Here is a 24093-nt window from a genome sequence, read left to right on the forward strand (position 1 = left end):
CACACGCAATTCCTCAATATGGTGGGATTAGCAATGGGAAAATATCAGTCCTTTGGCACATACGCAACACACTGATACTTGTCCTGTAAGATCTGCTGAGCTCAACAAGACACGTTGCAAAGGACTCAACCACCAACCATTTTGCTGGAGTTCACGGGTATTTCCACTGCTTATTCTACCAAAATGTCCGTATTCACATGCCCACAGGAGACCAGGCTGGCCAGCTGGGAGGTGTGAAATGTTCCAAACCACCTAGCTGGTGAGGGACACAGAAACAAAATGAGAAAATGCTGAGAAGCTGAGCACTGTTTGCTTAGAGGAAATAGTGACTTTTCAAAGGATAGACATATTTGTGCCACTGTTAGCAGAGAAAATTGTCTGTAAGCATCTGTCTCAGATGTGTAATTACAGATGCACATATGTACTCCATAACGTATACAGTGGAAAACATTTGCAGTGTTTTACAACAGCCAGTAGGAAAAAAACCACACGTGCTTAACTAGGTATTTAGAGGGATTTAAGGTTCTGGCTTATGCCCTGCACTTACTGTATTATGAATGCACATGCTAGAAGGGAGAGCTGACGGATATGCATGCCGAGCAAAGTTTTGGCTGTCTAGCAAGACAAAACAACGGAAGGACAAACTCCCATACAGTTTATTTCCATCAATATGTGTAATCAAATAGTTTTAAAGCAGTACCTTGATCAAAAGTTTGAACTGGTGTAATTTGGCTCTGTCCTGCCTGCTCCATCGGTACCCCCTTTGCTGCCTGAAGTCAGCTGCTGCTGGTGGCCAGGGAAATTGGCTTGGGAAAGCGATCTGTCTGTAAAATAATCCCGTTTTTGTTTACTGGGGTACTTTGCAGGCAGATCACTTCGCTCATCTGGTCCACTGGAAGGATTCAAAAACGTCCGTACTGGCACACAGGAGGCAGGGGAGGTGGGGAAAGGCGGGATTGCTGCTTCGCACACACAGCGCTGGTTTAACGGGCTCGAACTAGGGCCCAAATACAACTGCATGCAGGGCACCAAAGAGAGCTTGTGACTGGATTTCTGCACCTCTCCCTTCCCACCACCTTCAGTTTAGCATTTCAGGCAACACCCAGATCTCCCGGCCTGGCCGAGCCCTGTGCCACGGGGCCAGAAGTGGGTCAGAGCCTCTCTGTGCCGGCAGGCCGAGCCGACAGGAAACCTCACAGGAGAGGGGGGCTGCCTCGGATCCTTCCAGCAGCTCCTCTCCCACAGCGAGCAGGGACATGACGAGGATGGGCAGGGGATGCCGCGGTGCTGGGCATCTGCCACGCTTGATCCCCTGCCAGCCTAAGCTTCCTTACAGAGCTTATAGCACGGGCAGAGGCTCGAGCAAAGCCCCTGCTGCTCCCACGGCCACCGAGGCGACGTGCCCTGGGATCAGAGCGGTGCCAGCAAGCTCTGCATCTGCTCACCTCTCAGCTGCGCTCAGAAAGTAGGGGGAAGGGAGAAGAAGAGACGAGTGAGCCTATTAGTATTTATTATTTGTATTTTTATAGCACCTCAGTGCCTAGTCACGGACCAGAACTGCATCCTGTTAGCACTGTGCAAACCCCGAACCGAAGTACTACAGTCCCTGCCCCAAAGGGCTTACAGTCTAAGTTTCTGAACAGAAGGATGCAAGGAGATGGAGAGGTAAAAGGGAACGGTGACAAAACGCTGATCACTGTGACAGACAGCATTGCTTTTCTGTTAAGAACTATCAGAGTTCTCAAACGCTTAGTTGAACTTAGGCATTCTTCACCTGGTCAATACTGCGTATTTCTCATGAAAAAAAAGCATTAAGAAATCTCACAGAATTCACGTTATGTTCACTGAAAACATTTCGCAAGAAACACATGTAAGGTTATTTTAAAAAATTACTGTTTAGTTTATACGTTCTAAGTAGATGTCTGAACACATTTACAAAGTCTACACATGCAGTGTAAAATTATTTTTTTAACAAACTGTTACTTTCTGACTCATTAATTTAATTTGCACTCTTGAAAAAAAAAGGATACCTTTCAATTCAATTTTTAAGAAAAAAAAGAAGTGATTTCATCTCAACTACTACTGTTCTGGGCACTGTTGTATCTCCTCTGTGCCCAAGATTTTAAAAATAATCTGAACAGAAATGATTAGCTTGGCAGAACTAAAACCAATACTAAATATAGGGACAGAGAACAACTGGGTATTTAGGAAATGTATGTAACTGATTTCACAGGTTTCTCTGATCAAAAAAGTGTGATTACAACTTTATGTGAGAAGGGCATGTGATTCACAACTATCTTTTTTGCAAGCGTATTCTATGTGCATATTAATAACTTCCCTGTAAAGGGCCCAATCCTACTGCTCTGCTCCAAGTTTCACTAACATCAACACCTCTTTGATGCTGCACTCTACTCTGCTGGCCTGCTACTGTGTGTCATAGTTAATACTGCGAATAACTCAGTGGAGTTCAATATTCCTGCTTTTACCTGTAATTACTCTGTGGTAATAAAAGTTTTAACATCTCGTAGAGGCCTGCATGACGGTATGATTTACACCCGTGAAAAGGGATGAAAGGAAAGAAGAATTAGATGGACAGTTTGTAAAGTCATTAAACATTTTCCATGATCAGCTCTGTCGCTAGCCATTTGGATAGCCTCCTCCACTGAAGTCACATAAGTTACGTACACTCTTTACCTGAAAAGAACTTCCGATATTAGCTTTCTTCTATGCATTCTCTAAATTGCTGTAAACATCCAAGATATCCATATAAGTATATGCACCCAGAGATACATGTCTACGTCTGCATGTATATACACGCATATACATGTCTAGGTATACATATATATTTATACACACAGACATACACATATATATGCATATATATGGCTAATATAGCTATGACATAGTTAGAAACAGTAATGTCATTTTTATTGCATTTTTAAGTATCATAGAACAAGGGTATTATAGGCACACATCTTAACTACTCATCCTTACTACAGTCCTAAAGCTCATTTACCTGAGATCTGCATCTGTAAAAATAGTTCCATTTTTTAGCTGCATGTTACAAAAGACTAAATATCAGCCCCACAGATATGAAATTACAACTTATTTTGAAACTAGTGCTACAAGTAAAATATGCTATCTTATAAAAAAGATACTGCTGAAAGAGATACATATTAAAAAGGAAACACGATTCTTAGAGGTTTAAAAATCTCCTTATGCCTTCCCATATTGTAATAAATTTATAAAAAATATTTGACACAGAAAATCTCCACAGAAAGCATCCTACTGAAATCATGTACCCTTTAAGCCACCCACCTTGCAAAAGTTACATAGTTCAGGAGGGCAGACTCAGTATTAAAAGTACTTAATTTCCATCAGTTTTCATCATCCCGTCTGTAGTGAATAGTTTGTATTTCCTGAGCTATGAACATAGCCATCTCTCTGGTGCCCGCAGCGATCACCCGGCAGGACATAAGATCCAGAGGTCCCCCTGAGGAAAAGAAGGTTAATAAGAACTGTTTGAGGTGATGTAAAAAGGTAATGTATTCTTAAATATAAACCACACTGTAATTAGATAGGTTCAGAGACACTGAAGCAACTTCATACATAGCTCCTTTTGGGGTGAGAAGGAGTTCAGGAACTCCTATCTTGAAATCTCTTGCACAAAAATGATTTCAGAAAATTCTAGATACAGAAGCAAAGTATGCAACAGAAGCGGTGAATGTTTAGATTTGTTCGGTATCCAACATTAAATGTAATATTTCCTTCTTTTAGTAACAGGAAGAGATAGAACAGAAATTAGTTCAATCGGTATATCCTTCTTAATGCAAAATATCTCTCCACAGTATTGACCAGTAAACCATTACTCTGAGATGTGTACCATATAAATGAATAAAATAATAAACCAAAGACTGTGTTGTCCTTTACTCCGAGCAGTTCCTAGTCATAGATGTTCAGACATGTACCTGAGAGTCCCTTTTTCCTCAGAGGCTGTCTCTGCTGAAATCTGTTTGGAGTCTGAGCATGTCTACCAATTTCCCGGGCTAGTCCTTTACAGTAAATCTGATGCTTTGAAGGAATTACAAAGTTACGGAAATACAGTTTGACTCAGAAGGCCTTTGATGTGATGAAACCCCAAGCTGGAATTACATCACTGTGGTATGAATAACCAGACAGTCTAATGGAGAGTGCAGGCGTTTCTGCAGAATATTGCCAGAAATGAGATTGAGCCACAGGAGGAAGACTGTACTGAGGTAACTCGAGGTGCCTTGAAATAGCCATGTGGTCCTCAGAAAGTCAATGACAACAGGAATATTTCACTCACCCGAAGTGTCTATCACAGTGCCACCTGCCTCTCTAATGATGACAGTAGCTGCTGCCAAGTCCCAGCAGTGTAACCCGAACTGATAATACGCATCTGCGGCACCAGATGCCAAATGGCACAGAGCCAGGGTGGAGCTTCCAATTACACGGACCCTAAACATAGCAAGAAGAAATGTAAAGAGGAAGATGCCTCTGATTTCAGCCTATGCATCAGGCCAAAAAACAGCAACACACTTGTTTTTTTTTTAAAATTACTTCTGGTCACAAATGTGAGACATATATTGTAAGATATCTTACCCATGTGCTTGGGCCTTGAGCAATCTCTCAATGTTACCAAGGAACAGTTTCAAAGTTGCAGGGTCACGTTTTGGACCAATTTCTGTTAAAATTAAGGCCTTCGAGATATCTGCAAAGTAGGTAGTTGTTTTCATTAATTCAACAGCTTCCAGATAGCTTCTGGAAATTTTTCAAAGTAAACACTAATGGACTTTTCACAGAAAAACAATTATCATGTCCCTTTTTTTATCCCAAAGTCTTTCTAATGATAGGATAAGTGAAAACTTCACATAAAAAATTAAGCAAGACTAGATTTCTCTTATCAAATGGTCTGATTTAAATACTTTTAAAAAAAAAGGAGAAAAAAAGAACAGGAATATGAAAACCAAGAATGCATCCTTTAATTCCTGCCGTTTTCATACATTGTTTTATTTAATTGACCTGCCAGCTTTTGGCAAATTCACAAACTTCAGCAACCAATGAAAAATAATACAGTGACATAGTAACTATTAATGATACTAGACTAATCATATTTGAAAGCAGAATGGATCTTGAATAGGAAACTTCAATGTAATTTTTAAACAAATTATAAGTACTTGGGAATACAGGAAGATGAGTAAACAATTCTACTTAAAACACCAGTCATCCAGTAATAGCTCCCTTTTATTATGGCATTTTAAAGACTGAAGACACCTTATGACCAAAAAGCCCTCTTTCTTACCATAAACTAAAACAGTTTTAAAAATAATAATAATACGTGAATATTGCATTTGTACTGTGATCAGCAAAGACAATTCCAGCTTCCATCAGATAAGGTTATTAGCTTTGTGTGCAGTCAAAGGAAAGACTCACAGTGACTTGCAAGGTGTTGAAGTAGTCCTCACGTGAGATCTCCACATTACTAGAATATAACAAGTGTATTCCAATTCAGGTGGAGATGGTTGATCAAATGCCAAGTGTCCCTGCTTCTGCTGTGCCAGTGGAACTTGGAGGCATTAAATATATACCAAATCTCAAAGGTTTATCTGTTGATTACTTGCTAACTAGGCTGTGCCCAAATGTCAGGTGTCACCTTCTACCCTGCATTAAAGGCAAGGCAATCATTCACATAGGGAATGTCTACCTGGTTATTACAGCTAATTGCGTAAGTTGGAAGCTCTTAGCAGAAGTAGCAAGGAGGTTTTCAAAAGCAAATGCAGGTGGAGCAAGACATCATTTAATTAAACAGGCTACCAGTGAATTTAGCATTGCGGAGGAATATTATGGATTGAAGCAATGTGGTAAGTGGTTGGTGAGTAGCAGGTATGCAATTAGATTGAAAGTTACAGGATATCACAAAGCTGAACTGTAGGAACATATTTAACAATCACTTTTTAAATTACTGCCTTAAAATAGAGCAACACTGATCCAGACACACTGCAGGGTATTTGCTGTTTCAGTCACAAATGGAAACTCTGGATGGTGAAAGCAAGCTGCCTTAGATGTTTTTGCATAACATACTCAATTTATAACTACAGAATATTTAATGCAAGCTTCATTGCTAAAATGCACCAGGCATTCAATCTGCACTAGTCATAGCTAGGTCATGACTAAGATGGTTGTTGTGTTGAGTTATTAAGTATATTTCGGATGAATAAATGGATCTTTCCAATTTTAGTCAAAGCTATAGGCAGGTAGAAATTGAATGAAGAGACTAAGACAAGCTAGAGGGAGGTCTCTGCTAGAAGAAGGAGCAGGCTGATCACAAAACCCAATAGAGTTTTGGGTGTTCAAGGTACAAGAGAAAATTTGCTTGCTACTCCTCACTCTCATAGAGATTTAACAGGGACAAGGACACATTTATGACAAAAAGACCAGTTCTGTTGACCATAGAGGACTAAGAAAAGAAAATACATTTACAATATTAGCACATGTAAGGACAGACATGAATCTAAGTGTGAGAAGAAAGTAAAACTCAAGGTCAAAGGGAAGATGGAGCCTTCGTTTAAGCTTATCCTGACTGCTTGTACTCCCAAACCAGACCTCTACAAAATTTGTCACTGATGAACAGTTTTTTGCCTGTACTGTAATTTCAAATGATTAAATCTGAACAATGAACGTGTAGTGCAGATCAGTGTTATACAGAGTTACACAGCAACCACATTTCCTGAAAACAAAAGGCATGAAGTAACATGACAGCCCAGCACTCCAACACGTCATGCATTGGTGAAGGCTATTTGAATTCCAGCTGTAGATACAGGGAAAAACACACTCTTTTCCAAGCTCGGTTTATTTCGCTGAAGCCACAGTCCTTACAGGAAAACAACAACTGTGACCATATACACTTAAAACATCAATAGGAGTGAGACTAAAGAAGGTCCATCTTCACTGATGAAAGCGCCCATCACCAAATGATGTCTCTCAAAACAAAGGAAAATTTCAAAGCATTTGAAAGGGCAGAAGGTTTGCTTCCCTTTCTGTGTTCTAAACACCCACACAGACTGGAAGCCCAGAGAAAGAAGGACGAAAGTGGTATATGCCAAAATTATTCCCTGCTCAACTGGAGACCAGAAATTTTTGACTGCAAAAGCAAGTGAGGCTATTCTGACAGTGGCTCAGACAGCCCAACCAAGAGTACTCCTGATTTTCCTCATAGTCTCTGCCAGAACAGGCTCTTCCGGATTATGGGATATTCAAGTACAGACAAAAAATTTGTGCATAATCAAGGATTAAAATCTTAGGTGCCACTGACTTTACAATTTGCTCCATCTCTCCAAATGGGCAGACCCTTGCTCACTATTAATTTAGGTGAATATACAAACTTCCCCAAATTTTGAGTTCATTAAATATTTCAAGATCATTAAAATCTCTTTTTGTGGTGAAATTTTAACCATCTCCTGTGTATAATGATGTACATTTTTAGCACATGTAGGCTGCTGTCTGTAACTGAATGTTACGTTCTTCTCTGCAATTTCATTGATTAAAAGGAAACTTCTCTACACACATTTGATTATTGTTGATTTATCAGTAGAAGGATTCCATTAAAGTGCTGACTAAGTGCTGCTATCTATTTGTATGTTGAAACATACCTCACACAGGAAAGCAAGCTGTTAAAGAACCCCTCTGAAGCATGCATCCTTTAGTTTACTGTTAACATGTATGCCTACATACAATAATATACCTTATGATATACAAGTTTATCGGAAAAAGAAAGTGAATGACAGTCACCGTAGTACTGTGAATTTGATTCACCATTCCCATTGCATCTTGCTCATAAACAGTGATGCCAGTGTACAGCTGGAATGAAACTGGTGAATCTACTCATTCTTCCTTATTTTAAACAATGGTTCTGAATCAAAATAATTTAGGATTATTTAAGTAGTTCAAATTCAGCTGTATATTTTAAAAAGAAAAGGAGGAAAATTGTGATTTTTTCAGAAAAACAACAAACACATAACAACAAAATTATCATGCAGGAGAAATACCTTCCATCAGGATAATGATGTTCATTATCCTAATGATGATTTGCAACAACTCTGAAACAAAATTAACATATTCCTTTTAGAGTTCTAACAAAATCTAGACCAACCTGTCTCTTTTGATACCTGAAGCCTTTTGTCATTACAAAATGCCCCTTGACCTCTTCTACCAGTGTATAATCGTTCTTCAGTGCAGTGGTAAATTACACCAAATTCAAGCTTTAAGATTTTGAAAAGGAAAGAAATGAATGCAACTCAAATTACTCATCATAAATATAAACAACTACTAATGGCAGAAAGATCAGCAATATTTTAATTGGTACATATAATCAAAGATTATATTGATGCTAATAAACTAGAATAATTTTACTATTACTATGATATTTGAGATATAGGTCATATAAAATTCAGTTTATAAAGAGAAGTTAGTGCAATCTATTCATGATCTTCTAAACTCTTACTTGCAGCTTCTTTGTGTTCACATTAGAATAGATTAAATGTTAAACTGAATTCAAATTCAATTATATATTTTTATTGAAAATATGCAAGTCCTCTAAGGCCAGATTCTGAATGATTTATTTTCACTGGTGAGCAGTTACATCTAGAAGTCCAATTAACTCTGGCCGGGCCCTGAAGATATGCAACCCCAAATACACAGATATGATTAGTCAGGTATTCAAACTCTGAAGTCATGGCACGCTGTTTACTAACAATGGATTCTTTTATATGTGCTACACCTTTCACGAGGCATTTCATTTGCCTGCCTTTTCAACCAAAGTAATAACCTCCAGTCACTTTTTCAGATGTTTCTCTGCAAAGTCGTTTTCTTTAAACATAAAGGTGAGAATCTCACGAAATCACAGGACTCAAAGAGATGGAATTTGAAGAGAAATATCATATATTGTGACCTTCAATGAAGGCTTGAGAATGAGTAATACTGGATTCTCTGTGGGAATATCTCTTTACCAACAAGAAGGTCACAATTTGACCCTTGATTTGAATCCAAGATATTTAATATTTCTATTATTTTAATAGTTTTCATCAAAAGATCTTTAAACACTTGACAAACTTCAATGACCAGCTCCTAAAATCACCCTTAGATAAGTAAAACTAACTAGATTCTATCTAGGAGTGGGCAGACACACAAAAGCTACGTGACTTGTCCAAGGGCACAGAAGTCAGTAACAAGATCAAGAAAACATCTCAGATGTTCTAGACTCCAAATCTTTTCCTGCTGCCCTCCTCCATTCAACGTGATGTTCATCAGAGATAATTCAAAGGGAAAGGGCTGTCCTTGCTCCTTACCCTAAGGTCCCATGTAAACCAAGTGGTAAAATATATATATTTTTTGAGGAACACTATTAATAGACTCTTTCCCTGAATACATCTGCAGGAATTTCTTCAGTACTGTTCAAGGCTTACATTCAGGCCAGTTCCCCTGTGTGTTCTCCTTTGGCTCCTTTTCAGCCTGCTATTTTTTTTGGTTTTGTTTTTTCCCATCTGTTTATGGAGGGAGTTTTAACATCATTCTTTATTTTTGTTTCAGCTTTGTTTAGTTTACATAACCCCAAATATGCAGCATCGAAATCATGATGGTGTTCTAGAAAACATAAATATTAGAGAAAACTGTCTGGTAATAATATGTAGTATTCAGAAGGACCTCTGGGAATGAATACACTTCAGAAAAGCATGGAAGTGCTTCTTTGCAGCTTCCATGTTTGAAAAGTCTAACTTGAGAAGTACACAACATTATTCTGTCTAAATCTGTAAGTGCTGCTAGCACATCTGAAAACTATGTTATTATTGCACAGAATTCTTGCTGGCTTCAGTTACAGCGATATATATATATATATATATATGACCGTGGACTTAGGCTGAAAGAGGCACATTTCTTGGCAGTTTGAATAGCTATTTCTTCTGTATATATATCAAACTTTAAAATGGCAACATTTGGAGAAAAGCCTTTAGCATGAATGAGTACAGCTAGAAAACTAAAAAAGACAGCATATATGAAGGCTAGGTACTTTTTTTCCCTTGTAATCAAGCTCTCATGAGGGAAATATAGTCATTTTACTGCCGTAAGAAAACCTCAAAGGCAGACTAAGTGAACTAGGCCCATAATTTTGCAGTCTTCATAAAAAGCAATTCTTAATTGCCTCATAGCAGCAGTTAGCTTTCACAGATACTGCTAGCAGCAGGAAAGAAGCAATCACCATCAACGTAAGAACACTGAGAGAGATGTTTAAATTTTGAATAGGCAGCACTATATTTAACTCATTATGGTTTTGTCTTACAAAACCTTGCTTACACAAGTACCCCCTTTTTAGTCACATAAATTCTGTAATATTTATAATAATTTATAGGAATTATCCTGTAATTGCTAGTTTGCATAAGTGAAGTTTTGCAGGACTGGGATTTTAGACTAGTGGAGTATGACCAAATGCATTTAAAAAGCATGGAAAAGCCTGACCAGTGGCTGATTTTTTTTTTCTTTTGAAGTTCCCACATGGTTTTGAGACCTCTAACCAAATCTCAGGTACCCATCTTAAAGAACATACTTCATACCTCTTTGTTAACAGCAAATCCAATGCTCACTGCCACTGTTGGAAATCTGTGAAAAAAGAAGAAATAAAGTATTATTGAGGAAAAATCTCTCAGTTTGATACTTAAACAACTTGCTAAGGCAGCAAAACCCCACATGGAGCTCTGCGACTTTACCTGTGTCTAAAATACTCTTGATATCATACTATTTATCCTTTGCCAGATTCTTTGTCAGTTCCACTTAAAGCATAATTTAATATTTGAAAAAATGCAAGAAATAAACTCTTGAAAATATCAGGATATTTATACTAAATGTGTTGTATATTTTAGTAATCTTTTTGCTTTATTGTAATTGAACCACCCAGTGTAAAATCATTAACATTATAACAAGTCATCATTTTTAAGAGCACATTTTGTTCAAGTGAACCGAGAGCATTTGAAATAGCAATTAACTTGCAAGGAGATACCTTGGTGCTGACCTCAACATAAAGACAAACTAGTTCCTCTACTCTCTCTTTTGCTAGAAGTGATGGTCGTGTATTTAATTTGATCCTTTTGAATAAAGTATAATTATTGCTTTTTAAACAATGAAATAAATTTATTTCTTACAAACATGTTTTTAAAAAGTTTGTAAAAGTCCAGAAAATTAAAAAAAAAAAGAAAAAGAAAATTTCACTTAGTTGAATAAAACGCTAACACATGACCTCCCCCCAGACTGAATTCTATGTAATTGCACCAGAAGTCAGGGAAATGCTTTTTTATTTTCTTGAAACGATAACTGCAGTTCAATTAAACTGCTAACTGTACGGCAGAATATAATTTAGATTTTTAAGTAAAAGTGTTATAAACATCCATTAAGTTTACAACTCCTAGCATTCAAATGATGAATTAAAACTTTTTTATTTTTGCAATACTGATCCCTAGATCTCTTTTTTTACAGAGCAATACTTTAGGAGTTTAAAACCAGTATCTACATACAGCTTAGTTTTCAGTTATACTCTACATGTATGCAATGGTTGTACTTCTCAGGAAAAATGAAGCACTTGTATTTGAAAGGGAGAAAACACCACTATGAAAAGGAATGTGTAGCAACCACACAAGGAGTTAGGCCAAATGTCATCATAGTACAGCCTTGTTTCTTCAGTTCAGCTCAAGTCTCTACATGTTAATGTGTGGTATATATAAATGAGCTGTGAGTCAAGAGCTTCTGGGTCATTAAGCAATCAGCGAAAACTTTAGCTTACCTTTAGATAACAGTACAGAGCTCTCCCCAGCACAAACACACACTCCCTCAGATATACTATGTGAGGTATAAAGCAACAGTGGGATGACTCCTACTTACGTGTCACAGGAACAAATTTACCACAGTAAATTTAACCTTTGAGCAGAAGGCAGGATTTGTGAGAAGCTAAATTTTGCTATTTCACACATTTCCAATTCCCCCATCCACTCACCTATGTACAAAATTGCAGGTTCCATCAACAGGGTCAATAATCCAGGTAGGACTGTCAGTGAGGACACATTTTGAACCAGCAGCAGTGGATTCTTCTGCAATAAACCTGTATTTAATGTGGAATAAAAACATGTCTCAGAACACTGGCTGAAATATACACTCATTAAGTATAACTCCATCTTTCTGTCTTTTGAAGAGATATTATTTTTTATATAAATATACATTTCATATATATGTATATATATATGAGTACGCATGTATTTCTTTTTTCACTGGGGAATGGGGAACTTTTACAGAAACTTCAAAGGAGAGTTCTCAAATTCATACCATACTATTTCAATGGTAAAAAAGAACTACATTCATGTTCACTTTCCTAATGTACCATTAAGAAATTCATGAAAATGAATGCAGAAATGGATCTGAACTGGCAGCTCTGGAACTCTAAAGGAGGTTTTTCTGTAGAATGTAATTTTATGGGTTAGGGCTATTGCTTGCACTAAGTAATATAAACTGCAAAATGTAGCTGCTTCTTTTTGCAGTCAAATCCAGTCAGCAGGAAGTAACGAACTCTTAGAGAATCCACAATCTCACTCCTACTAGAATTTTTTTTACAGTAGTCAGAGTCAGGAAAATAAAAAGCTTGAACACTTGAACTCTCTTCTTCCCATGACCCAGAGAAAATATTTTTTTATTATTATTTTTTGGTTGCACAAGGCACACACTGAAATCTGAGCTTGTCTTCTGTTCTATCCCGATTTCTTTCATAGATATGTTTTTTGTTGTTATTGTTGTTGTTGTTTTCCCCCCCTGGGAAATCTACATCCAGTTCTGGAGCATTTCCTGCTGACCTTAGTCATCCATGCTCTCCCATAAACTGCTCAGGGTCTGTTTCTCTAAGAGCTTTGCAGGTGCTTCTCTCACAGATTTGAATATGGCCCTGTATATATAGAATGTGTAGAATCAGACTGCTGGTACTTAATCCCACTTTTGGTTTCACATTTAAACAACTGGCATTGGTTTTCAGAGCATCTACAAATGCCTGAGGACAAAAAGGCTTCCCCTAAAGACATAAAGGGAGAGGAAAAAAAAGGATAAAATAGAGAAAAAAAAACTTTTGCAGAAATAGTTGTTTCCCAAGGACTCGAGTAGCAGCAATTTGCTTTTGTGCCTTCAACATGTGCTGCCTGATGCCACATAATAGTACAAATATGAGCTTAAAATGTCCTGCAGACAGCACAGGAGGAGTCTTCTTGAATTTCCCAAATGCTGTTTTGCCCTTCCCTCAGTAGCAAAGGACTATTTTGATGGCATTATCGGCCCCCGGTTGATACGAGAAGGGAAGTAGCAAGTGCTTGTTACTATTTTAATCTCCTTTAAAGAGAACAGCTGAAGGACACTTAAAAGTGTTAGCGTGCAACCAGGAAACCAGAAAAACCTTGAACAAGTGCTTGAAGTTCTCAGTCAAACGCAACACATTGCAGATTCCTCACTTTATATATTCCATTATTTTGCCTTGTTAGTGCTGAACCATTTGACTTTTCCTTCCAAAAATCTTGTAATTAGCACCTAAACCCAAGCATAAACCCTTCAGCTGCACTGCTGGCTGCAGGTGAAACTGATCTTCCTGCAGACAGAGCAGCTGACAGCTGGCCTCAGATTGCCCATCCCAACCCCCAAATTATTCCTGTTTTCCACCTTACGACAGCTCCACCAGCCAGAGACTGAATTGTAGCTGTTGTCTTGCCAATCAAGAAGGTGAAATGAGAATCCCCTTAAAACAAGAGTATTTCTGTGTAAGGTGTTTTACCCTCACGTATCACGAACCTGTCCCTTTCCTTTTCCTTACTGCAATGCTGCAGTCCTCAAGTACAAAAGCTCTAACATGAAGCTGGGGTACAGCAGTGCCCTTGATAGGTAGTGATGTCCAAGGTCCAATTTTCAAAACAGGTGTAGGACAAATTAGGTGCACATTTTATGAAATTTTTGCTAGCAGGTTAAAGTAAGCCCATAGCTGCTATGCAATACCGGGTACTGTGATTGTTCCTAAAGGCCAACATCTGATGAATTGTGCTATGGCTCTGTGTCCTGTAAAAACATGCACGTAGAGCAAAACACTCAGGCTGAAGCCTTGAACACCAGATATTAGGAACAGTTTAAGAAGTGTGTGTGTGTGCATGTGGGGGGATAGCCATGTCATTACAGTAGTTAATTTAGTATGCCAGCCTTTCAGCTCTCCTCAAATCTGGATTAAAGTTTTCTCCCACTGAAAATGAGTCTGGTAATTTTAGCCTAGCCTGAGTAGACATCTGTTTGCGCCACAAAGCCACTCTGAAATTCATTGCTGGGACAGCAGGGAAGCTGTAGCATAGCCTAAACTGCAGAAAGAGCGATATCCAGTGGTGCACAGCACGTTCAAACCAGGGCTACCCCTCAGCTATCCCATTAAGGGGGTCTGAGGGCAAAATCCAGGCAGACGGGGTTGGATGTCATGGCTGAGTCCTGCTTGTAATTGCTCCAGGATTAAGGCCACAATTAACACCAAAGATGACAACTTGTGTAACAATAACACAGGCAAATGACACAATAGCCTTTTACAGCCAGTAGTCCATGATACTCTGGCTGTGCCTATCTGTGCTTCGAAGATCAGACAGAAAAAATACCCTTTTGGAAAGACTCATTTGGAGTACATCAGAGTGCCAGAGAGAGAGAGCAAAGATGAAAACTCAAGTGAAGCATGAATGAGGATGTTACACATCACTTGGCCAAGCAGAGACAAGACAGAAGCAAGGGACAGAATCACAATTTAAACAGGTTTTCCTAATATTTCTCTTTACTTCTGAGCATATTTCCAGTATCTCAGGACACACCACTGCCACAGCACAAATGGCATAGGTTCCAGAGAGATCTCTTCTAGTTTCTCTAACTCCCAAGATACATTTCTAAAGTGTGGTGCAATTTCTAAAAGTGGTGCATTTCTAAAGCGTGGTTGACATGTTGGAGGGCAGGGATGCCATCCAGAAGGACCTGGACAGACTTGAGAGGTGGGCCTGTGCAAACCTCATGAACTTCAATAAGGCCAAGGGCAAGGTCCTGCACCTGGGTTGGGGCAATCCCAAACACAGAGGCTGGGTGGAGAATGGATTGAGAGCAGCCCTGAGGAGAAGGACCTGGGGGTGTTGGTGGGTGAGAAGCTCAACATGAGCCAGCAATGTGTGCTTGCAGCCCAGGAAGCCAACCGTATCCTGGGCTGCAAGGAATGTGGCCAGCAGGGTGAGGGAGGTGATTCTCCCCCTCCACTCTGCTCTTCCGAGACCCCACTTGGAGTGCTGCATTCAACTCTGGGGCCCCCAGCACAAGAAGGACACGGATGTATCAGAACAAGGTCCAGAGAAAGGCCATGAAGATGATCAGAGGGCCGGAGCACCTCTCCTATGAAGACAGGCTGAGGGAGTTGGGGTTGTTCAGCCTGGAGACGAGAAGGCTCCAGGCAGGCCTTATAGCTGCCTTCCAGTACCTGAAGGGGGCCTACAGGAAAGCTGGGGAGGGACTCTGTCAGGGAGTGGAGTGACAGGACAAGGAGTAATTTAGGCTTTAAACTAAAAGAGGATAGGTTTAGATTGGATATGAAGAAGAAATTTGTTATTATGAGGCACTGAAACACGTTGCACAGAGAAGCTGTGGATGCCCCATCCCTGGAGGTGTTCAAGGCCAGGCTGGATGGGGCTTTGGGCAACCTGGTCTGGTGGGAGGTGTCCCCCTGCCCATGGCAGGGGGGCTGGAATTAGATGGCTTTAAGGTCCCTTACAACCAAACTTTTCTGTGACTCTATGATAATCTAAGAGAAAGAGAAATAACAGAAACCTTCACTGATGCTTTCAACAACTAGATTAGGGGAAAGACTGAACACAATTTAAATGATCTTTTGATGTTTTCATTGTACTTAAACCTTGATTCCTACTGTGGATTCCTCATTGCAAGTGTCTAAATTTAGTCTTTTAAATCCAGTTTTAATCTACTGTTTTATCTAAATGCATTCACTGTCTGAACAAATTCTGACCAAAATAAACAACCACTATCTGCAAAAAAAATTGTTTTGAAGAAATTCATTTATTTGCTTACGGAGCCATAAGTTAACTGTAAAGAGTTAATAAAAGTCAGAGATTTTTCCATTTCTACTTCTATGTTGACCTTACAACTTTTGTTTCCATTTTGAGTAACTTGAGCGCTTCTGATGATTCCCATTTTATGTGAAATGTATATGTTTTATGTTCACTGCCAGACTGTTCAAGGAAAAAAGAAACGACACACAGTGGAGATGAGAAAAGAGCACAACCAGCAATAGTAGACGGAATATTACACAAATAATAGGCTTGTAAACCCTGGCAGTCTCTTGAGAATTGCAGCCAAGAACTGCACATTGTGCTGTACAGTACCGCTTCAATATGTGATCACATACAACACGTATTTACAAAGCTATATTTAGTATGTAATGCTCTTTTAACACATTCATTTTTTTCTTTGTTATTTTCTTTACAAGAGCATAGCTGACAAGCAGATTAGTAGCTGAGCCCTCCAGATTCTCGTCTTCGTTGATTTCTGCGCTGTGCTAGAGTGCAAGGCCCTTTTCCATTAGAGACGCGCGCAGTTAGAAGGAAGTCATACAGTATTTAAGTGATACACAGGCTCTGCAGCAAGATGAATTTATCCTCGTGTACTGAGTTCAACTGTGGAAATCAACTGCGGAGTCTCTGCATCAAAACAAATCTGGCCAACTAATACAAAATCTCTCTCTAATCTGTGTATATACTAGGAGGAGTTATTTTCAAATTGACCTTAATAATTCAAGAGGAGTCAACAATCTGATTATTTTCAAAACCTTGGGTTGAAACCCCATAAAATAATTCATACCTTATTTATTTAAATGCGTTGAGTGATGATGATAAACAACCCTGCTTATCACCAGTTTTAGGATTCTACACAACACAAGGTAAATGTGCTTAAATATGATGGTTGTCCTGATCTGGCAAACACTTATCTATGATGGCAAAAAAAAAGTGATAGAAAGGTCTGCAGGATGGGATCTTTGCTATTATTAATTACAGCTATATTTTAATGGGTGTCTTTCGTGTAACTCTTTGAAAATAGAGAACAGATTCCAAAAATCATGGAGATTCATATGAAACCTTCATACACGATATCCTCACAGGGGAAACACCAATATTAAATACATTTCAAGAAGTTAAGAAACAAAGAATTTACATGCACAGGTCATGACAGAAATATTAGAAAATATAAAGTAATCAGTATAGGGCAGTGGTAGTTCTTTAAAACGGAGTCCTACAAACGTGTCCAACAGCAATAATATATGTAATAAATGAGAGATACATAAAACTGAAAGAAGCTACTACTGAATTAAGAAAAAAATAATGTTTACCAATGATAATCTGACTTCCAGGGATAGATTTTTAAATTCCCTTCAAAAGCCAGTCAAATATAAAGCTCTTATAGGACAAAATGGTCATTCATAGTTTCTTTCTATAGCCACTCACCTGTGGGAGGGAAATTTCTCTTTCAAAACAGAAATAATTAAATTTTCCACAAAATGATCAGTCTCGGTCACGAGGTCTACTGCAGATGTCTTTGTAGACACTTGTTTTTCCTCTGTTAGAGCTTTCCTAATAATCTGAAAGAGAATTTCACAAATCAGATTTGGTTTCCATTCACCCTGAGGACATTAAAATACTATACTTACTAACAAAATGGTAGCTAATCCTGAAAAACAGTAGGTCTAATTCTACCAGAACCTATTCTAGCTCTTCTGAGTAAAAATCTTTCTGAGATAATAAGTACTCTTTGGGAACACAACATTTTGAATCACTCTGCAGGAACGTCTCTTGACAGTTCAGAATGGGATTAAGAACGGGACGCAGCTGATGGAATAGAAGTATGATAGTGATTTAGGAAATTAAAGAAAATATGTGTAAGATAAGAAAGAAACTGGAGGCCCATAATTTTTCACAGAAAACTTTTTTTCCATTTTAAAAAATTATTTACAGGACCAATACCCCCACTGCTCCTTTACTTCAAAAAAACATGCAATAAAGCAAACCTCATTGGTTTCTTTTTGCCAACAAAGACACAATATTTATTTCTTCTTGTGTATATGGGTGTTAGGAACTTCAAGTGCGGACCACCCACTAGTCTCAAAGAATTGCTTTATGTTTAACAAAAGCAAATCCCCAGATATGGAGCCAGTGATCTAACTCTGGATTCTCTTTTGGAAAAGTCTCCACATCCTTTTAAAGGGTTTTACTGATATAAATTTGGAACTAAACCACATAAATTGCAAATGCACATGTGGGAACACAGTTGATAAAAGCTTTTCCCCAATTTTACCATTTTTTTCCCATCCCTTCATTAAAAAAATGGGGGGGAGGGGGGAGCAGGATGATAACGCTCAGCTTGAAAAAGGAGCTGCCTAATTTTTTAACCAGTGACCATTATGAATTATTTGAAATTAGGAAAACCAAAACAAATATTAGACTTATTTCTATAGAATTATATAAAATTAAAAACAACACCAAGGAGACTAATATTCTGAGTCCCTTCTAAAACATAAATTTTAATTGCTTAGTTAAATTTCCACGGATCAAAGCATTTTAAATTTACCTACAGAGAAATGTTTTAAGACCAAACCAAACAGTTCTGCTGTATTATGCATGGGAAAGGGAACTGGGAACTCCCTAATTTCAGTCTCAACTCTTGGCTTTTGTAGTCTAAAATGCTACATTTGAAGGGTTTTCAGATTGTTCTGACATGTAATCGACTTTGTTGGCTGTTGCCTTAGCATTAGTATCTGGACTAATGTTTCTGCTTCATGAGCTGCAAAGCATTAGTTCTGCCTCTTTACTGAGCTGCTGAGGCCAGATTAAAACATTTCAGTTTGAACTTTAGCAAAAGTTCATTATTGTATACCAAAACATTCACTTAATCATTTTCATTCCCCCAGTGCCCTGCTATGTTTTTCTCGACGCTTTAACCACACCGCCATCATAAAAGCGCCGCTCTAGGAAGGCCCTCAGGCTGCTCTGCAGTCCAAAGCACAATCCAAAACACTGCAGCCATCTCAGCCGCGTTGTGTAACCTATTCTACAGCACCTGCTATGCTCATGCCTTGTATTTTCATCACTCTTTACTTCTGTCCTGCCTACATATGCGTTAAATGTGTTGCATCACGTAGACAGAAAGCTGAGGAATACTACGTCTCATTTCTTGCCCTACGCTCTCCTTTCAGCAGAGAGGGTCTGAGTTTCTCTTTAGCAGTGCCGTGCGCTTGACTCCTATTCAGTTTTAACACCCAGAGGATGGAAGAGATTTGTGCAGCCATGTAAATCAGTACACGCTACCATTCATTCGGCAGGGGACTGCGGTCACACCTGGCTCATGATGCAGAAAGAACAGCAGCTGTGAAGGCTCTTGTGGGGATGTGCTCCAATCGTCTGCTTCTGTTGTGTGCTCCAGCACTTGAGCTTTCCTTTCTAAAGGCAATACTTTGCACGACATTTTTAAACTTGATTCCTGTCCTCCAAAGTGCTTGCTTGGATCTGCTTGTGGATTTTACATGTGGCATACACGTTAAAACACTCAACATTACCAGGTCCCAAACTGGATTTTTGCAGGATCCTACTTGATGTGTTCTGCCTGCTTGACAGCTATCAAAAATACCCTGATTTCCCAGATTGTTGTGTGCTACCATTATTGTAACCGGACTGACAATGTGCCTACACCATTTACTTTCGAAAAGAGAAGCTGTGCTGGGGTCACCAGCAGCGAATGGGCGCCACACCTGCGTTAGCTCACCCAGTGAACCAGGAGATGCTGTGGGGTGGACGGGTCCCTGCCACCTCACGGCCTCCTAAAACGTGTCTGACAAAGGAATTCATGTGGGTTTGTACTGACCCGTATGGGCATGTAATCCAAGTCAGAGCCCAACATGCAAAGACCTGCAAAGACCACGTGTATTCCCTGCATCATCGATGAAGCGGCTTTTATTCTTCCCAAATTTATCACACAGCTCAGAGCGGTCCATGACTCTGCTTACACTGAATAACCCCCAGAAGTCCTCTGCCTCCCTGGAGTATCAGAGCCTGGTGCTTCTCAGGGGTCAGAACAGGCAGAGCAAGGCGAGAGCATCACTCAGCTCCTTTCCGTGTTGAAGCCCTACAACAAGGTCTGTAGAAACCTACCACAACTGCCTGCTCTTCTCAGCTGGGCATGGAGCTACACAGAGCTCCCATGTTAGGGAACAGTCCTTGCAGAAAGTAAGTGGAAGACAAAAGGGACTAGGGGTTGATGAAATAAAAATGGCTGATGGTTCCTTGTCACCATTGTACAAGGTACAAAGAAATTGACAACTAAGACGCTGTACTTGGGTTGCAAATGTATTTTACCAGGCTTTATCACTGTATCATAGGTTGTTCCTAGATTATGACGACTTTACAATTTCTAAGCAGCTGACTTTTGACAGTGTGTTTATTTAGAGCAGTGTTGTTTAACACTTTTAGCCCATGCTGCCCTTCCACTAGATCAGGGCACATTTGGGGGTTCGTGCAATGCAAGAGGCATCTACACCAGTGCATTCATGAAGACCACAACCGCAAGAAACGGACTGCCCCTGCTGCCTTGTTCATTTGCCACGGAGCAGAGGAAATGGAGCTGCGGGGGCTCGGTGCAGTGACGATCCCGGTCTCTTCCTTTCCTTACACCTTTGTGAAATGAAGACATGCAAAGGAAAATGGAGAGGAAAGAGGGCCCAGATGCCTTCTCCCACAACACCTGCCAGGAGAGCCACCTGCAGTGACGTGCTCGCTGTTTCATTTCACCATACTGCTTGCACTTACCACACTCCTCTGGGAGCCCCAAGGTGGAATTACATGCTTGCAATGTTGTCCTGGAATATTTGCTTACTGGTAAAACCAAACATCTAGATGAAAAGCATAACTATCTGCACATAATTTAGGAAATCCCAATATGCTTTGCTAAAAATAAATAAATAAAATGAAATAAAAACTATGTTCCATAGAAAATAGCCTAAAATATCCCCTGGGAGCTAACACTGGGAAGAAATCTTGACTTTGAAGAATATAAATTGAAATTATTTTTATTTGCCAGTGGATTTTTTTCAATGTGGGATTCTGCTAGGTCTCTCATGCCTCATGAAATTATTTTCTAACCCCCTCAAAAAAGAAACAAAGTATGTGTGGACTTCAGCAGGCTAGCTTCTAGTCTCAGTTTTTTACCCTTGTTTTCACCTTGATGCAAATTTACTTATTTTTGTGAAATTTTTCCAACTGTAATTGCAGAGAACTGTGTAAATATTACCCAGTGCTCAGTAACATCAAAGGTACAGTGACTAGTTGTACTTGCTTTTCTTTAGGAAAAAGACATACTAAGCCAATGGGTGTATTCCCATGAACATAGGACGAAGAGTTTACTCAAAAATAAAAAGCAGAAGAGACATCTGAAAAAGTCTGGTTATATGTGGCCTTACAGAGTGGATTAGGCATAATTTTGATACAGGCCAATTAGAGAGGTTACAAACAAAATATCCATACATATTAAACAAAAGACTGTGATATTTTGTAAGAATAATGGAACTACATAATAGCATAGGTAGGCAAGAGAGGCAAAGACTTTAATCTGGGAATGGAAGTTACTCCAGCAACATCACTTTTGATGCACATTCAAAGAATCGTTTTTTTATTGGCCTTTTAATTTTAGAAGAAACAATTCTAGAGCATGATGGAAAGATGATATATTTTACTTATATTCACGAAACACGATGCAACATCGGGAGACCACAGAACCATACTGCTAGCTGACTTCTAGAAACCCAAAATCTTGCTTTGCATGCCTTTCTTCAGGCTGGCCTCTGCGACAAGACTCTCATAGGCACCTTCTAATGATTCCACGGCTTCCTAACCTGCCATGGATGGGAGAAATGGAGGGCCTTAAAAGAAAGGCTGAAATAGGAAAAATTCCTGCAGGGATGGAGACAGCACTCAGATCTGATGAAAAAAAAAAAAGTGCAAACAGATCTGTGGGGGCAGAGGTGAAGGTGGAGGGGTCTGAGAGATGGGAGAAAAGGCAGAAGAAAAAGAAGGATAATTTGTCCAGTGGAAGTGACTGGTTTTGATGACCAAAACAAAACTCAATTTTATTGATTTTCAACAAAAGTAAATCTAGCCCCATCAAATCTATGTTAAATGGCACTTTGTGTCCTTATCTCTAGCTTCTTTTCAGACTAGTAGGAAGTGGACTGACACTTTAATGACATATACTGCCCTACCTGTACCTTTTGTTCCACAAGGACTTCTGACAGTTTTTGTAACAAAAAACCACATTCTTTAGCATTACAAAAACATTCCTTAACGTTACTATCCAATTCTCAAATCCTACTTAAACAGCATCCTTGCCTGGTTTAAATTTGGCCTGCCAAGAATCGGTCATTTCCTGCCAGTTGCAAGGTAGCAATGGCAAATGGCAAACTGATGCAAATTGAAAAGGTGCAAATATCAGTCCTCTGGAATGTTTATTTCTTCTAGGAAAACATGCTCAGCTATGGTCTTCCAGGTGACTAAAATGGTCGGAGATGGTTAAGGCTATCCTCAAAGCTTGATATTTTGAGAAATTAGGTGCGGAAGCTTGAGTCATGAGAGGCCTTCTTGTGAAATGGCTGGCAGAACGAGCGTGCTGGAGAACCTCCCGTTTGGAGATTCTGTGAGAGCATGACCAATTCCAATTTGGATTACCCACTTACTCCTTGTATCACTACAACAAGTCCCCCCTCCTCTGGCATTCTGCTAATCTTTGCGTACGCGCATGTGCGTCTGTGAAGCGGGAAACAGGTTTAACGATACACACTAAGGAAGAACTAAAGGTCACAGTGTGCGGGTACAAAGTGTTTTATAGTGGAATGGAAGCAGAAGAGCAATGCACGTTGCAGAGACCTGTGTTTTACCCAGTTTCTCATCTGCTGATCCCACTTCTTGGCTCTGTGAGAGCCGGTGGAAGTTCTGCTGCTGCACACCACGGGGCCAGGAGCTGACTAACCTTCTGCTGCGTCGAAACACGGATCTCAGTGTACACCTCTGGAGAGGTACTGCTGAATTATCCCTGTCAGTGAATTTCGGCCGCCCTGAAGACACTGGCATAACCAGATGATGAAACCTCTCTGGCACAACTATTTTTTCTCCACACAAACGCTGGCATTGTCACGCATAAACACACAACGCTCTAAACCATTACAAGAATAAGTGCTTGGTGGGTGACTGAAAAAGTTACGTGAAAAGCATCCACGCTGACAATATTTTTTGGTACTATCCAAGCCCTCCGAACCACAACTCAAACCCGCAATGCCCGCAGGCGCCTCCTGGTCCTTCCGCCGGCTGCAGCCCCCGGGCTCTGCGACCGCCCCCGGGACCCCTCCTCACCCCCGGGACCCCTCCTCACCGCCGGGGGGCCAGGCGAGGAGCTGCTGCCGGCTCTGACAGCCCTGCCGAGCCGAGCCGAGCCCCGCCACCAGCCCAGCGCCCACACCCGGCCTCCCCCCCCCCCCCCCCCCCCCCCCTTCACCTCTTCATTTTGTAATTTTTACCCCCAAAACGCACCTCCCCAGCCGCCTGCGGGCGGGATGCTCCAGCCTCGGGGCGAGCCCTCCCCGCTGCCCACCCCCGTCCCGCCGAGCCCGCTGGCGGGCAGCGGCCCCCCGGGGCTGCGGGGGGCTGCGAGGGGCGGCTCTCACCTGCCCGGCGCGGAGCGCCAGCTGCACCGCCACCTCCAGGCACTCCTTCCAGGGGTCCCCGCCGCCGCCGCCGCCGCCCGCAGCCCCTTCCTCCTCCTCCTCCTCCCCGCACGGCTTCATAGCGGCGGCGCCGGCTCCGCTGCCCGGGGCAGGGCCGGGGCGCGGGGGCCGGCTCCCCGCCGAGGAGCGGCGCGGAGGAGGAGGGAAGGAGGGCAGGGAAGGAAGGAGGGAGGGAG

At 40.5% G+C, this 24093-nt stretch overlaps 1 protein-coding gene across 1 annotated transcript; it reads right to left on the reverse strand.

Moving 5' to 3' along the window:
• Positions 1-1494: 1494 nt before the first annotated feature.
• IMPA2 (inositol monophosphatase 2) lies at positions 1495-24065 on the reverse strand. Its single transcript, XM_035565385.2, has 8 exons — positions 23858-24065; positions 17604-17737; positions 12056-12160; positions 10626-10671; positions 8171-8279; positions 4624-4732; positions 4328-4479; positions 1495-3493 (listed from the first exon to the last, which is right to left on the reverse strand). The coding sequence occupies exons 1-8, from the start codon at positions 23975-23977 to the stop codon at positions 3378-3380; spliced, it is 891 nt and encodes a 296-aa protein (XP_035421278.1). The 5' UTR covers positions 23978-24065; the 3' UTR covers positions 1495-3377.
• Positions 24066-24093: the final 28 nt, after the last annotated feature.

Source organism: Cygnus atratus, chromosome 2, assembly GCF_013377495.2.
Source record: "Cygnus atratus isolate AKBS03 ecotype Queensland, Australia chromosome 2, CAtr_DNAZoo_HiC_assembly, whole genome shotgun sequence".
Classification (NCBI taxonomy): domain Eukaryota; kingdom Metazoa; phylum Chordata; class Aves; order Anseriformes; family Anatidae; genus Cygnus; species Cygnus atratus.

Excerpts from the sequence above, each read along its gene's own strand:
- IMPA2 (XM_035565385.2), bottom strand. The coding sequence starts at position 23,977 with ATGAAGCCGTGCGGGGAGGAGGAGGAGGAGGAAGGGGCTGCGGGCGGC. Across the intron at positions 17,738-23,857 it reads TGGCGCTCCGCGCCGGGCAG|ATTATTAGGAAAGCTCTAAC; the intron begins GTGAGAGCCGCC and ends ATTCTCTTTCAG. Across the intron at positions 10,672-12,055 it reads ACCTGCAATTTTGTACATAG|ATTTCCAACAGTGGCAGTGA; the intron begins GTGAGTGGATGG and ends CTTTTTTCACAG.